The sequence below is a fragment of the Balaenoptera physalus genome, assembly GCF_965194825.1.
Source record: "Balaenoptera physalus genome assembly, chromosome: 15".
NCBI classification, from domain to species: Eukaryota; Metazoa; Chordata; class Mammalia; order Artiodactyla; family Balaenopteridae; genus Balaenoptera; species Balaenoptera physalus.
Genome location: NC_138894.1, coordinates 31428218 through 31442429, shown reverse-complemented (window position 1 = coordinate 31442429; position 14212 = coordinate 31428218). Strand labels below are relative to the sequence as shown.

Genomic DNA, 14212 nt, shown 5'->3' with positions numbered 1-14212 from the left:
TGCTTTAGTAGGCCTATTTTGATACTGCACCAATGGGAGAAGTGAGGTTTCCTGTCACTTCTCTGTCAGGTTGGGGTGTGACTCTATTTGGCCTCTAATTACATCCCAGAAGGGAGGGTGCCTTGTTACCTCTGGGTGGGGGTAGAAGTTCAGGTTCCTCAAAGGCCCCCCCACTGACACCCTGGGGGTAGGTAAGCTTCACTACCATTAAGCGTTCCACTAGGAAAAATGTCCTAAAAGTCCTGGCTTCCTACTAGGCCTTCACTGACACCATCCTGCCTTGGAGATAAAAAGATGCCTCACTGCCACTTCCCACATGGCCTCCTGTGACACCACCTCAATAGGGAGGGGGAGAGATAGAAACCTTGTTAATGTTGGATGGGTTGGAGGGAGTCCAGGCTCCCACATGGCTTCCATGGACACTATGTGGGAGGAGGTCTTATTCACACCAGGTAGGAATCAAAGTCCTGGCTCTCCATGAGGTCTTTTCTGACTATCCCAGCAGCATGGCTGCCTCAGGAAGAGGATTTACTAGAACCTCTGAAGTCTTTCCCACCCCTGAGCTTCTGAACTTTGTAAAGGGGAGAAAGTGAAGATCTGAATTTGTTTGAGGAGGAAAAGAGATAGTTGTCTATGTGTGAGAGAGCTTTGTAAAAGCATTGCCCTTAGCCCAGCCTTTGCCTTCTGAAACCCTAGGGGGAGTTTCACCTGAGTCCTATGTGGAAGTATAGAGAAAAAATATTTTCATATTTCTGCACAGTTGGGGCTTTCTGAGCAAAAAATCCTGGAACCTGAGTTAAAGGACAAGTCTTAGAAACTTAAAGGGTGATAGAGTAGCCAGAGACCTCTAAAGAAATTTAGAGATTTACTTCCCTGTGTTTACATTTCAAAGAGGGATGAAAGAGGTCAGTTGCTTACATTCCAAAGGACTGTAAATGCCAAAGTTTCTCTTCCTCTCTCAGGAGTGGAGGTGGGGGGTAAGATGTGGCCTATATACACTCCCATATTAATAATTTTGGGGTTCCTCTTCTGCAGTACAAATCCCCCATGTGTAGGATGACATCGGGCTCTTTCTGTTGCCTGTGGGGTATGGGGTATTGGGTATGGGGAATGGGCACAGTTATTACTGTAAGAATAAAAACTGTGATCTCTGCTCCAGAAACCTCATATCTGCTCTCAGGATAAAATGAACAAATATAGATATACTCACCACAAAGGGGAGGATGCACTCATGCTGATTTTGTACAACGTATAAGCTGAAGAGGGACATGCGGCTGGGGCCCATCAAGCAGCAGGCTAGAGAGAAAAAGTTCTGCAGAGCCTCACAGAGGTTGGAGCAGAGGTCAGCCCAGGATGGTAGAGCGATATGCACAATGAGAAGCCTTGGAGGTTGCTGGTAAATCTGCGTGGAATTACACGGCCCTTTACTAGTAGTTTGCCCATGATACATGGCAGCCAGACCAGGGGTGGAACTGTAGCCACCACTTAGATATTCTCTACACCTATAGGGAAGAAAAGAGAAATCACTGGCTTTCATAAAACTGAAAGTTGAAACAATGAACACAGGTCTAGGGGACTAAGTCCAGAAAGGAGTCAAACTAGGTACTAACTCAAGCTTCTCTAGGCTATCCCATCTTAACAGCTGCCAAGGGATCTAGATGTTTGCCTATAAAGGCTGAGAATGCTTAGAGATGTTGAGTGGAACTAATCAAAAAGTCAAACTTCAGTCTCAAAGTAAGCTATTTGCCCTCATGACTTTGTTTCTTTATTGGCATTGTACTATATTATAATTTGTTTCTATGACTGCCTCTCATAATGTATTGTGAGCTTCCCAAGGACAGAGAACCTGTCTTGTCAACTCTATTTATCAAAGCTTAGCAAAGTGTTTATTTGGTACATAGTAATTCTTAAAAATGAAAATATAACCACATTTTCCCCTTCAAAACCCACTCAAGACCCTTTATGACTTGACCTTCAGCCTTATTAGAGGCTTTGTTTACCTCAAGTTTTTTACTGAAATAAAACCAAATATACCATTCACTTCAGTGCATTTGCTCTTGCTGTTTTCTCTACCTCCAACATCTTTGCTTTCTTTCTTTACTTACTACTTACACTTATCCCCAGGGCTCAGATTTGGAAAGGAGAACAAATGAGAACTTGGAACAAACATCAGGAATGAGACGGGAACATCATTATAAATCCTCAAACATGGAAAAGATTACAAGAGGATATAATGAACAACTTTATACCAGTAAGTTTAATAAAATGGACAATTCCTAGAAAACCATATTTAACCAATACTAAATCAAAAAGAAAATTTAAAAACCTAAATAGTCTATAACCACTGAAAAAATTTAATTGGTAGTCACGTATGTTCCCACAAGTAAACTACAGGGCCACATGATTCCACTGATGAGTTCCATATTACTCTCAAAGACCAAGAATTTCAATCTTAAACAAATTCTTGCAGAGAATAGGAGAGGAACACCACTCATTTAATTTTACGAGGTTAGCATGACCTTTGATACTAAAATCAGATAATTTTTTATAAGAAAAAAAATTATAGGACAATCTCATCCATGAACTTTAAATGTAAAACTTACATTTTTAGATGTAAAAATCCTAAGCAAAATAGAAGCAAATTGAAAAACAGCAACATATAAAAGGAATAACACATCATGACCAAGTTGGGTTTATCTCAAGAACATAAGGTTGGCATAGCATTAGAAAAAGTCACTGTAATTCATCACGTTAAAATATTAAATGAGAAAAATTATATGATCATCTCAATAGATGCAGAAAAACAATTCATACATGATAAAGAATCAGTCTTAGTAAACTAGGAATAGACGATAGGAATAATCTGATAAAATATGTTTACAAAAATCTAGAGCAAATATCATTCTTAATGGTGAGGCTGAAAGTGTTCCATCCAAGACAAGGAGACTGTTATCATCACTTCTATTCAACACAGTAGTGAAGGTAGCAATAAGGCAAGACAAATAAATAAAAGGCATTGCAATGGAAGAAATAAAACTGTCATTGTTTGCAGATGATATGACTGATTGTTTATATAGAAAATCTAAAAGAATCTACAGACTTTTATAATTTCATTCTTTTCCCCAAAGGTCTCATCTTTTATTTAATTTTATTCTTAGAGATCTGTTTTTTCTAATGTTAATTTATAATGACATCTTCTTAAAATCCATTTTTTGTTTTGTTGCTAATGGATAGAAATAAAATTGATTTTTGTATAATGATGTTGTATTTCACAACACTGCTGCACTCTCTTACTAGTTATAATAATTTATCTGTAGATCCTTTTTGTTCACAATCATTCATCTGTGAATAACGACATGCACCAGGATACATGAACAAAGTCAGATCATAGCAGCAAAAAGACTATTCATAATAGTCTTATTCACAATTACCCCACATTGCAAACAACACAAATTTCAATCAACATTAGAATGGATAAATTCTGCTATATTCACACAAAGATGACAATGAATGAACTAGAGTTACGTGCAACGACATGGATGGCTCTAAGAAACATAATACTGAATAAAAGAGCAAGACACAAAGAATACATATAGTATGATTCCATCTACATAGGTTTTAAAGACAAGCAAAAATATATTGTTTAGGAATGTGTACATTATGCTAAAACTATTTTTAAAGAACAAGGAAATGATTATCACAAAAATTTAGGTAGTGATTTTCTCTAGAAAGGGAGGAGGGCATTATTAGAAGGGACAAAAGGGGAGGTTCTGGAGTGTTGGCAATGTTCTATTTCTTGACCTTTATTGTGGTTACATGGGTGTTCACTTTATAATTATTAAAGTATATATTCATATCTTATGAAATTTTCTCTAAATATGTTATATTTAATAATAAAAATATTTCAAAAAGAACATTAGGACAATCATAAAAGAATATATTTTTTAGATTAAAAAAATATGTCTACACCTCTGGGAACTGAAATGATTCTGTACTATTGTGTTTTAGCTAAAGAATGCAGGGAAAATAAAAGCATCTTTGATTTCCCCTGGGTCTAAGAGAAAGATATCAATATTTATGACAATTTTCAGAAACACTTTGGAATTTAGGATTTTTATAAGTGATCCAAGAATGCATAGATAGATGTGTTTCTCAAAATGAATCTGTGAAGTTATTCCCCTTCAGACTTTCCTTCTTGGATAGTGGAAGTCAGCATTTGTTCATTCAACAATTTTTTATTGAGCTCCAGTTGTGTGCTGTGTACTGCTGAACAAATAAATAAATGAATATGCTAATCTACTGAGAGTAACCTTGAACTAGAAATTCAAATCAATGAGTAATATATTTACCAAGAAAGCACATATCATAAGTATCTCTTAACTATACTTTTAAATTAAGTACCTAAGACCAATGCAATGCTGAATTTCAGGCTGACACACAGACAGATTCACAGACAAACAAGCACCCAGACAAAGGCCTTATTTGATGTAGAATGAGCTTCTATGTCCCCGGTCCACCTTCCCTCACATCTGAAACTCTTGTCATTTTAGAGTATAGGCACTTCTTATTTTGCATGGTTCCAATATACACAAATCTCGGTTACTACAATTTAGTTAATTAAAGTCAATCCCCCATCAACATGGTTCTAATTTCAGTTACCATGGAATATTAACTATAATTACATAAAAGTACAAACCACAGCTAGCTCTTTAGCCCACAAATCACTACATAAATAAGAGATACATATCATGATCAGTGATCAATTATGTCACTTCTTTCAAATTCTGTTGGTGACTGGTCACTGCAGATCTCTTATTCAGGTTAAGTACAGACAGCAGAGTGTAGTTTTACTTCCTTGTTTCCTAGTGATAAACCCACATTGACATCTTACAAAAATAGATAATTGAAAGAGGGAATTGGCCAAAGAAGATGAAAGTGTAGCCAAGAAACAACAAGTGGTAAGGCTGAAAGTGAGAGTTGAATTGAACATAAATGAACAGAAGAAAGAGCTAGAAGAAATAGACTCTAGACAGGCAGAGAGAGGAATTTAGTGAGGTGAACTTATCAACATAAATGAGGAAAGTGGTTATGACAAAAAGTATGAAGATGTCTCAGAAAAAGTGCCATCGGCAAAAAACTTCATATAAAAGGAACTCTTGGAGATGTTTTACAAAATTGAAAGTGCAAAGGATAAAATGTTGGAAGCTCATCCAAACTTAGCAAGGAATATAACATTTTGGTAAGGCATAGAAGAGATGCTTGCTTGAGATGCTTGAGAAGAAGACAAGCACAAGCACTATTCAAACTATTCTTGATAAGTTTTTTTACAAAGAAAGAAATACTTTCTCAATGTTTCTAATGTTTTCAATGACAGTGTGCTAAACAGATTCTCGTTTTATTATTTTTCAATTCTCTGTACATTTATAACTGACAGTAAGAGAATTTCTAATGTTTTGACAACAATTTTGAGAGATCCCGGAACAGATGTAATTGTTCCCATTGATTATTAGGATCACTTTGAATGGTTTCAGCTTCCACAGTCATTTTTAGATCCCACACTTGTGTGCAATTCCAACACTGTTCTTTAAATGAGGTAAAAGGCAGCTCTCTTCCTTATACTGTCAAACATGATCAATTAATGCACCTGATGTGTCTGGGCATAGTCTTAAGCAGCACCTGACTATTTGCGATCCTATGCTCTCCACTTTTGACAAGAACGCCCACTTATTGGTGTCCCCCTTCAAACTGGTTAAATCTCGGCCTTGAACCACCAAAAACCCTTCAATGGCTTCCAATTACACTTGGAACAAAATCTGAAATCCCTACCCTGGCTCCGAAATTCTGCATGTGTCTCCTTCCCAACTCTCCATCCTCATGCCATGCCCTACCCGGCCAACCCCCCTCCCATCCTCCACCCTCCTAGCCCCTGGCACGCCCTTCAGCTCCACAAAGGCGGTTGGCCTCTTGCTGTGGAAGAGCAAGAAAGATTTTCGTGGGCCCTCCAATTTCATTTCCGCCCCCCTCACGTAAGGAAAAACATAAAACAAAACCCCTTTTCTTCGGCCCTAAGGTTTCACTGTTTTCTTTGGTCTTTACAAGTTAATATATTTCATGGGCCCCCCCAAAGTGTCGTGGGCCCTCAGCACGACGCCTACGCTGCCTGACGGATTGGCCACCCAGCCCCCAGGCCCGGGAGAGTCGGCGGAGGAGACTCGGCTCTGCCGCTCCTGTCCTCAGAACCGCTTGCGGAGGGCGGGCTCGGACGCGGCGGACCTGGGCCTCCGGGCGTCAGGCCTCCCCAGCAGCTGCCCATGTCCGCTCGCCAACACCCTCCCCGCCAGCATCCGCTTGAGGGCCGGCCCGAGATCGGCCCAAGTCCTTCCTGCGAGGCGCTGCCCGTGGCCGTCCTCCCTGCCTGCGGCCCTCAACCCTGCTCCTACCCCTTTCTTCGCGAAGGCAAAGCCGCGGCTACCTGGCCCTTCCGGCTCTCCACGTCCGCCTGCGCTGCGAGGGCGCCCCCTTCAGGCCGGGCGGCTCATTGCGGGCGCCGCCTCAAGGTCCACCTCAGACTGCACCTCAGGCCCGCCTTCTTCAAGGCCTGGGTGCCAGGGGAACAACCCTTCTTCGGTGCTAAGGCAGAGTTTTGGATTTCTGTTGAGAATATTATGCTAAACCTGACATTTCGTCAAGCTACCCCTGCCCCATGAAGCATTCCAGTGGTACCCCCATCATGTTCCTGGGCTTAACCTTTCTCTTCCACATCATTCATTCACTCATTCAGTCAGTCACTCTTTTTTTCTTCCAACTTTATTGAGATATAATTGACATACAGTACTGTATACGTTTAAGGTGTACAGCATAATGCTTTGACTTATATACATCATGAAAGTTTTACCACAATAAGTTTACTGAACATCCATCATCTCACATAGATGTGAAATTAAAGAAATAAAAAACATTTTTTTCTTGTGATGAGAGCTCTTAGGATTTACTCTCTTAACTTTCATATATAACATACAGCAGTGTTATTTATATTGTACATTACATCCCTAGCACTTATTTATCTTATAACTGGAAGTTTGTACATTTTGACTGCCTTCATCCACCACCACCCACCCCCACCCGCCTCCAGCTCTGGTAACCACTAATCTGAGCTCTTCTCTATGAGTGTGTTTCTGTGTTTTTGAAGTATAATTGACCTTCAACACTATGTTAGTTCCTGTTACCCAACATAGTTATTTGGTATTTCTATACATTTCAAACTGAACACCACAATATATCTAGTTACCATCTCTCACTGTAGATAGATATTACATAGTTATTGACTATTCCCCACACTGTGCATTTCATACCTGTAAGTCATTTATTTTGCAACTGGAAGTTTGTACCTGTTACTCACCCTCACCAATTTCTTTCCATGCCCCCCCCCCACCCCCGTCACCTCTGGCAACCACCTGTTTGTTCTCTGTATCTATAACTCTGTTTCTGTTCTGTTATGGTTGGTTGTTCATTTGTTTTGCTTTTTAGGTTCCACATATAAGTGAAATCATAAAATATTTGTAATTTTCTGTCTGACAATATTTCACTTAGCCTAATACCCTCTAGGTGCATCCATGTTGTTGCAAGTGGCAAGATTTCATTCCTTTTTATGGCTGAGTAATATTCCATTGTATATATGTGTGTGTATATCTATCTATCTATCTATATCTATATCTATATATATATCTATAGATATATATCTATATATGGCATCTTCTTTATCCAGTCATCTATTGATGGGTTCTTGGGTTGCTGCCATATCTTGGCTATTGTAAATAATGCTACAATGAACATAGAGATGCATATATCTTTTCTACTTAGTGTTTTCATTTTCTTCAGACAAATACTCAGGAGTGGAATTGCTGGATTGTATGGTAGTTCTATTTTTTATTTGTTGAGGAATCTCTATACTGTTTTCCATAGTGCCTGCCCCAATTTACATTCCCACCAACAGTGTATAAGGGTTCCCTTTTCTCCACATCCTTGCCAACACTTGTTATTTGTTGTCTTTTTGATAATAGCCATATTGATAGGTGTCAGGTGACATTTCGTTGTGATTTCTATTTGCATTTCCCTGATATTAATAATCTTTTAAAAAAAAATTTATTTATTTATTTTTGGCTGCATTGGGTCTTCGTTGCTGTGCACGGGCTTTCTCTAGTTGTGGCAAGCGGGGCCTACTCTTTGTTGTGGTGCGCGGGCTTCTCATTGTGGTGGCTTCTCTAGTTGTGGAGCACGGGCTCTAGGTGCATGGGCTTCAGTAGCTGTGGCTTGAAGGCTCTAGAGCACAGGCTCAATAGTTGTGGCGCATGGGCTTAGTTGCTCTGCAGCGTGTGGGATCTTCCTGGACCAGGGCTCGAACCCGTGTCTCCTGCATTGGCAGGCAGATTCTTAACCACTGCACCACCAGGGAAGCCCAATATTAATAATCTTGAGCATCTTTTCATGTGCCTGTTGCCCATCTGTATGTCTTCTTTGGAAAAATGTCTATTTAGGTCCTCTGCTATTTTTTTTCTCTGCCCATTTTTTAGTTGGACTGTTTTTTTGATATTGATTTGTATATTTTGAATATTAATCCCTTATCAGATATATCATTTCCAAATATCTCCCATTTAGTAGGTGCCCTTTCTGTTTTGTTAATATTTTTCTTTGCTCTGCAAAAGCTGTCAGTTTACTGTAAAAGCTTTTCAGTTTGCTGTAGTCCCATTTGTTTATTTTTGCTTTTTTTTCCCTTGCCTGAGGAGACGTATACAAAAAAATTGCTGAGATTGATGTCAAAGAGCATACTGCCTGTGTTGTCTTCTAGAAATTTTATGGTTTCATATATTACATTTAAGTCTTTAATCTATTTTGAAATTATTTTTGTGTATGGTGTAAGAGAGTAATCCACTTTGATTCTTTTGCATGTAGCTATCCAGTTTTCCCAGCACCATTTGTTGAAGAGACTGTCTTTTCCCCATCGTATATTCTTGCTTTCTTTGTCATAGATTAATTGCCCATATAAGTGTGACTTCATTTCTGGGCTCTCTATTCTGTTCCATTGATCTATGAGATTGTTTTTCTGCCAGTACCATACTGTTTTGATGACTGTAGCTTTGTAGTATAGTTTGAAATGAGGGATCATGATATCTCCAGCTTTGCTCTTTTTTCTCAAGATTGTTTTGGCTCTTCAGGGTCTTTTGTGCTTCCATACAAATTTTAGAATTATATTGGTAGGGATTGCATTGAATCTGTAGCTTGCCTTGGGTAGTGTGGTCATTTTAACAATATTAATTCTTCCAATCCATGAATATTAATTCTTCCAATCCAATTAATTCTTCCAATATATGAAAGATCCATGGTATCTTTCATATACCATGAAAGATGGTATATCTTTCCATCTGTCTGTGTAGTCTTCAATTTCTTTCATCACTGTCTAATAGTTTTCCAAGTACAGGTCTTTTACTTCCTTAGTTAGATTTATTCCTAGGTATTTTATTCTTTTTGATGTAGTTGTAAATGGGATTTTTTTCCTTAATCTCTCTTTCTGATACAGTAGTTTGTTCTTAGTGTATGGACATGCAGCTGATTTCTGTATATTAATCTTGTATCCTGAAACTTTACTGCAACAGTGATGAGCTCTAGTAGTTTTCTGGTGGCATCTTGTGGATGTTCTATATATAGCAGCATGTTATCTGCAAACAGTGACAGTTTTACTTTTTCCTTTCCAATTTGGATTACTTTAATTTCCTTTTCTTGCCTGATTGCTATTGCTAGGGTTTCCAATACTATGTTGAATAAAAGTGGCAAAAGCGGACATCCTTGTCTTGTTCCTGATCTTAGAGGAAAGGCTTTCATCTTTTCACCATTGAGAATGATGTTAGTTGTGGGCTTATCATGTATGGCCTTTATTATGTTGAGATATGTTCCCTTTATATGCACTTTGATGAGAGTTTATTTTATAATTTCTTTTTTCAGTTTATTTTATTTATTTTCTTAATTAACTTATTATTTTTCAATGAGAGTTTTTTTTATCATGAATAGATGTTTAGTTTTGTCAAACTTTTTCTGCATCTATTGAGGTGATCATATGATTTTTATTCTTCAATTTATGAATTTGGTGTTATCACATTGATTAAGTTGTGAATATTGAGTTATCCTTGCATCCCTGGTAAAATCCCACTTGATCATGGCATATGATCCTTTTAATGTATTGCTGAATTCAGTTTCCTATTATTTCGTTGAGGATTTTTGCATCTATGTTCATCAGTGATATTGGCCTGTAATTTTCTCTTTTTTTGGTGATATCTTTGTCTAGTTTTGGTATCAGGGTGATGCCTGATTTGTAGAATGAGTTTGGAAGCATTTCTTCCTCTGCAATTTTTTCGACTAGTTTGAGAAGGATAGGTGTTAACTCTTCTCTAAATGTTTGGTAGAATTCTCCTGTGAAGCTATTTGGTCCTGGACTTTTTTGGGGGGGAGTTGTTTTGTTACTGATTCAATTTCATTACTGGTAATTAGCCTGTTCATATTTTCTATTTCTTCCGGTTTACTCTTGGGAGATTGTACATTTCTAGGAATTTGTCCAATTCTTCTAGGTTGTCCATTTTATTGGTGTATAATTGTTTGTTGTAATCGCTTATGATTCTTTGTGTTTATGTGGTGTCAGTTGTATCTTCTCCTTTTTCATTTTGGATTTTATTGATTTGGGCCTTCTCTCTTTTTTTCTTGACAAGTCTGACTAAATGTTTACCAATTTTGTTTATCTTTTCAAAGAACCAGATCTTAGTTTCACTAATTTTTTTCTATTTTGTTTTTAGTTTCTATTGCATTTATTTCTGCCCTATCTTTATGATTTCCTTCTATTAACTTTGGTCTTTGTTTATACTTCTTTTTCTAGCTCCTTTAGGTGTTAGGTTAGGTTGTTTATTTGGGCTTTTGTTGTTTCCTGAGGTAGGTTTGTATCACTGTAAACTTCCCTCTTGGAACTGCTTTTGCTGCATCTCATAGATTTTGTATTGTTGTGCTTTTATTTACATTTGTCTCCAAGTTTTTAAAAATTTTCTTCAGTGATCCATTGGTTGTTTTGTAGCATATTGTTTAGCCTCCATGTGTTTACATTTTTTTCTTGTCTCATAGCATTGTGGTCAGAAAAGATGCTTGATTTGATTTCAATTTTCTTAAATTTACTGAGGCTTGTTTTGTGTCCTAGCATGTGCTATGCCCTGGAGAATGTTCCCTGTGTACTTGAAAAGAATGTGTATTTTGCTGCTTTTGGATGGAACGCTCTCTCTATATATCAATTAAGTGCATCTGATATAATGTGTCACTTAAGGTCAGTGTTTCCTTATTGATTTTTTTTGGGGGGAGGGGTCTGGATGATCTGTCCATTGATGTAACTGAGGTGTTAAAGTCCCCTACTATTATTGTGTTACTGTCAATTTCTCCCTTTATGTCTGTTAGTGTTTGCTTTATGGATTTAGGTGCTTCTATGTTGGGTGGATATATATTTACAATTTTTATATCTTCTTGGATTGATCCCTTGATCATTATGTAATGTCTTTCTTGTCTCTTGTTACAATCTGTTTTAAAGTCTGTTTTGTCTGAAATAAGTATTGCTACCCTGGTTTTCTTTCTTTCTTTTTTTTATTGAAGTATATTTGATTTACAATGTTATGCCAATCTCTGCTGTACAGCAATGTGACTCAGTTATAGACATATATACATTCTTTTTAAAATATTCTTTTCCATCATGGTTTACCCAGGAGATTGGACATACTTCCCTGTGGTATACAGTAGGACCTTGTTGTTTATCCATTCTAAATGTAATAGTTTGCATCTACCAACCCCCAAGTCCCAGAAAAATATGGAACGCTTCATGAATTTGTGTGTCATCCTTGCACAGGGGCCATGCTAATCTACTCTGTATTGTTCTAATTTTAGTATATGTGTTGCCGAAGTGAGCACTACCCTGGCTTTCCTTTAATTTCCATTTTCATGGAATACATTTTCCCATCCCCTTACTTTCAGTCTCTGTGTGTCTTTAGATCTAAAGTGAGTGTTTTGTAGGCAGCATATATATGGGTCTTGTTTTTGTATCCATTCAGGTACTGTGTTTGTTGATTGGAGCATTTAGTCCATTTACATTTAAGGTAATTATTTATGAGTATGTATTTATTGCCATTTTGTTCATTGTTTTTGTAGTTCTTATTTGTTCCTTTCTTCTTTTGTCCTCTTGTGATTTGATAACTATCTTTAGTGTTGTGTTTGGATTTCTTTCTTCTTTCCAGGTGTGCATCTATTATAGGGTTTCGGTTTGTGGTTACTGTGTGTGTGTGTGTATACACACACACACACACACATATAAACATATAATCATTTTAAGTTGCTGATCTCTTAAGTTCAAACACATTTTAACAACCCTGCATTTTTACTTCCCCCTCTATGTTTTACAGTTTTTGATATCATATTTTACATCTTTTTGTTTTGTGTATCCCTTAACTACTTATTGTGGATATAGATGACTTTACTATTTTTGTCATTTAACCTTCCTACTAGCTTTATATGTGATTGATTTACTACCTTTACTGTATATTTGCCTTTATCAATGAGATTTTTCCTTTCATAATTTTCAAGTTTCTATTTGTGGCCTTTTCTTTTTCTCTTAGAGTCCCTTTAACATTTCTTATAAAGCTGGTTTCGTGGTGCTGAACTCTTTAGCTTTTGCTTGTCTGTAAAACTTTTGATCTCTCCATTGAATCTAAATGAAAGCCTTTTTGGGTAGAGTATTCTTGGTTGTAGGTTTCCCCCTTTCATCACTTTAAATATATCATGGCACTCCCTTTTGGCCTGCAGAGTTTCTGTTGAAAAATCAGCTGATACCCCCCCTTTTTTTTGACCAGTAAAGAATTTTATTAAGGTAGAGGCCAAACAACTTGCTTCTTTGAAAATTTTCACTTAGGAGACCAAAATTTAAGAATTCTGTATATGAAAATTATTTTTAAAAAATAGGCCAAAAAGAAGAAAATGAAGAAATAGTACTTTCAAATGGAAAAGGCATTTGAAAATTGCCATTTCCCCTCTTCATATAATACAAACTCATTTAAAATATTTTTCCAAATGTTTTACTATTAAAGATGTATATAAATTGTCTAACACATTTTTAGTTTTTTTTTAACATCTTTATTGGAGTATAATTGCTTTACAATTGTGTGTTAGTTTCTGCTTTATAACAAAGTGAATTAACAATACATACACATATATCCCCATATCTCCTCCCTCTTGCATTTCCCTCCCACCCTCCCTATCCCACCCCTCTAGGTGGTCACAAAGCACCGAGCTGATCTCCCTGTGTTATGTGGCTGCTTCCTGCTAGCTATCTATTTTACATTTGGTAGTGTATATATGTCCATGCCACTCTCACTTTGTCTCAGCTTACCCTTTCCCTTCCCCGTGTCCTCAAGTCCATTCTCTAGTAGGTCTGAGTCTTTATTCCCGTCCTGCCCCTAGGTTCTTCATGACCATTTTTTTTTCTTTTAGATTCCATATATATGTGTTAGCATACGGTATTTGTTTTTCTCTTTCTGACTTACTTCACTCTGTATAACAGACTCTAGGTCCATCCACCTCACTACAAATAACTAAATTTCGTTTCTTTATATGGCTGAGTAATATTCCATTGTATATATGTGCCACATCTTCTTTATCCATTCATCTGTCAATGGACACTTAGGTTGCTTCCATGTCCTGGCTATTGTAAATAGAGCTGCAATGAACACTGTGGTACATGACTCTTTTTGAATTATGGTTTTCTCAGGGTATATGCCCAGTAGTGGGATTGCTGGGTTGTATGGTAGTTCTATTTTTAGTTTTTTAAGGAACCCATACTATTCTCCAGAGTGGCTGTATCAATTTACTTTCCCACCAACAGTGCAAGAGATTTCCCTTTTCTCCACACCCTCTCCAGCATTTATTGTTGTAGGTTTTTTTGATGATGGCCATTCTGACTGGTGTGAGGTGATACCTCATTGTAGTTTTGATTTGCATTTCTCTAATGATTAGTGATGTTGAGCATCCTTTCATGTGTTTGTTGGCAACCTGTATATCTTCTTTGGAGAAATGTCTATTTAAGTCTTCTGTCCATTTTTGGATTGGGTTGTTTGTTTTATTGATATTGAGCTGCATGAGCTGCTTG

General features: G+C 37.3%; 1 protein-coding gene across 7 annotated transcripts in view; it reads right to left on the bottom strand.

Moving 5' to 3' along the window:
* The window catches only part of M1AP (meiosis 1 associated protein), a 96840-nt gene extending 82924 nt beyond the window's left edge, over positions 1 to 13916 (bottom strand). For 5 of the 7 annotated variants that reach the window (XM_082428059.1, XM_082428060.1, XM_082428063.1 and 2 more), the window contains exons 1-2: positions 5827 to 6428; positions 1211 to 1502 (exon numbers count right to left, since the gene is read on the bottom strand). In XM_082428059.1, the coding sequence (XP_082284185.1) occupies positions 1211 to 1502; positions 5827 to 6011 (477 nt within the window). In that variant the 5' untranslated portion in view covers positions 6012 to 6428. The other 2 variants (XM_082428064.1, XM_082428065.1) reach the window with 2 other exon arrangements.
* Positions 13917 to 14212: the final 296 nt, after the last annotated feature.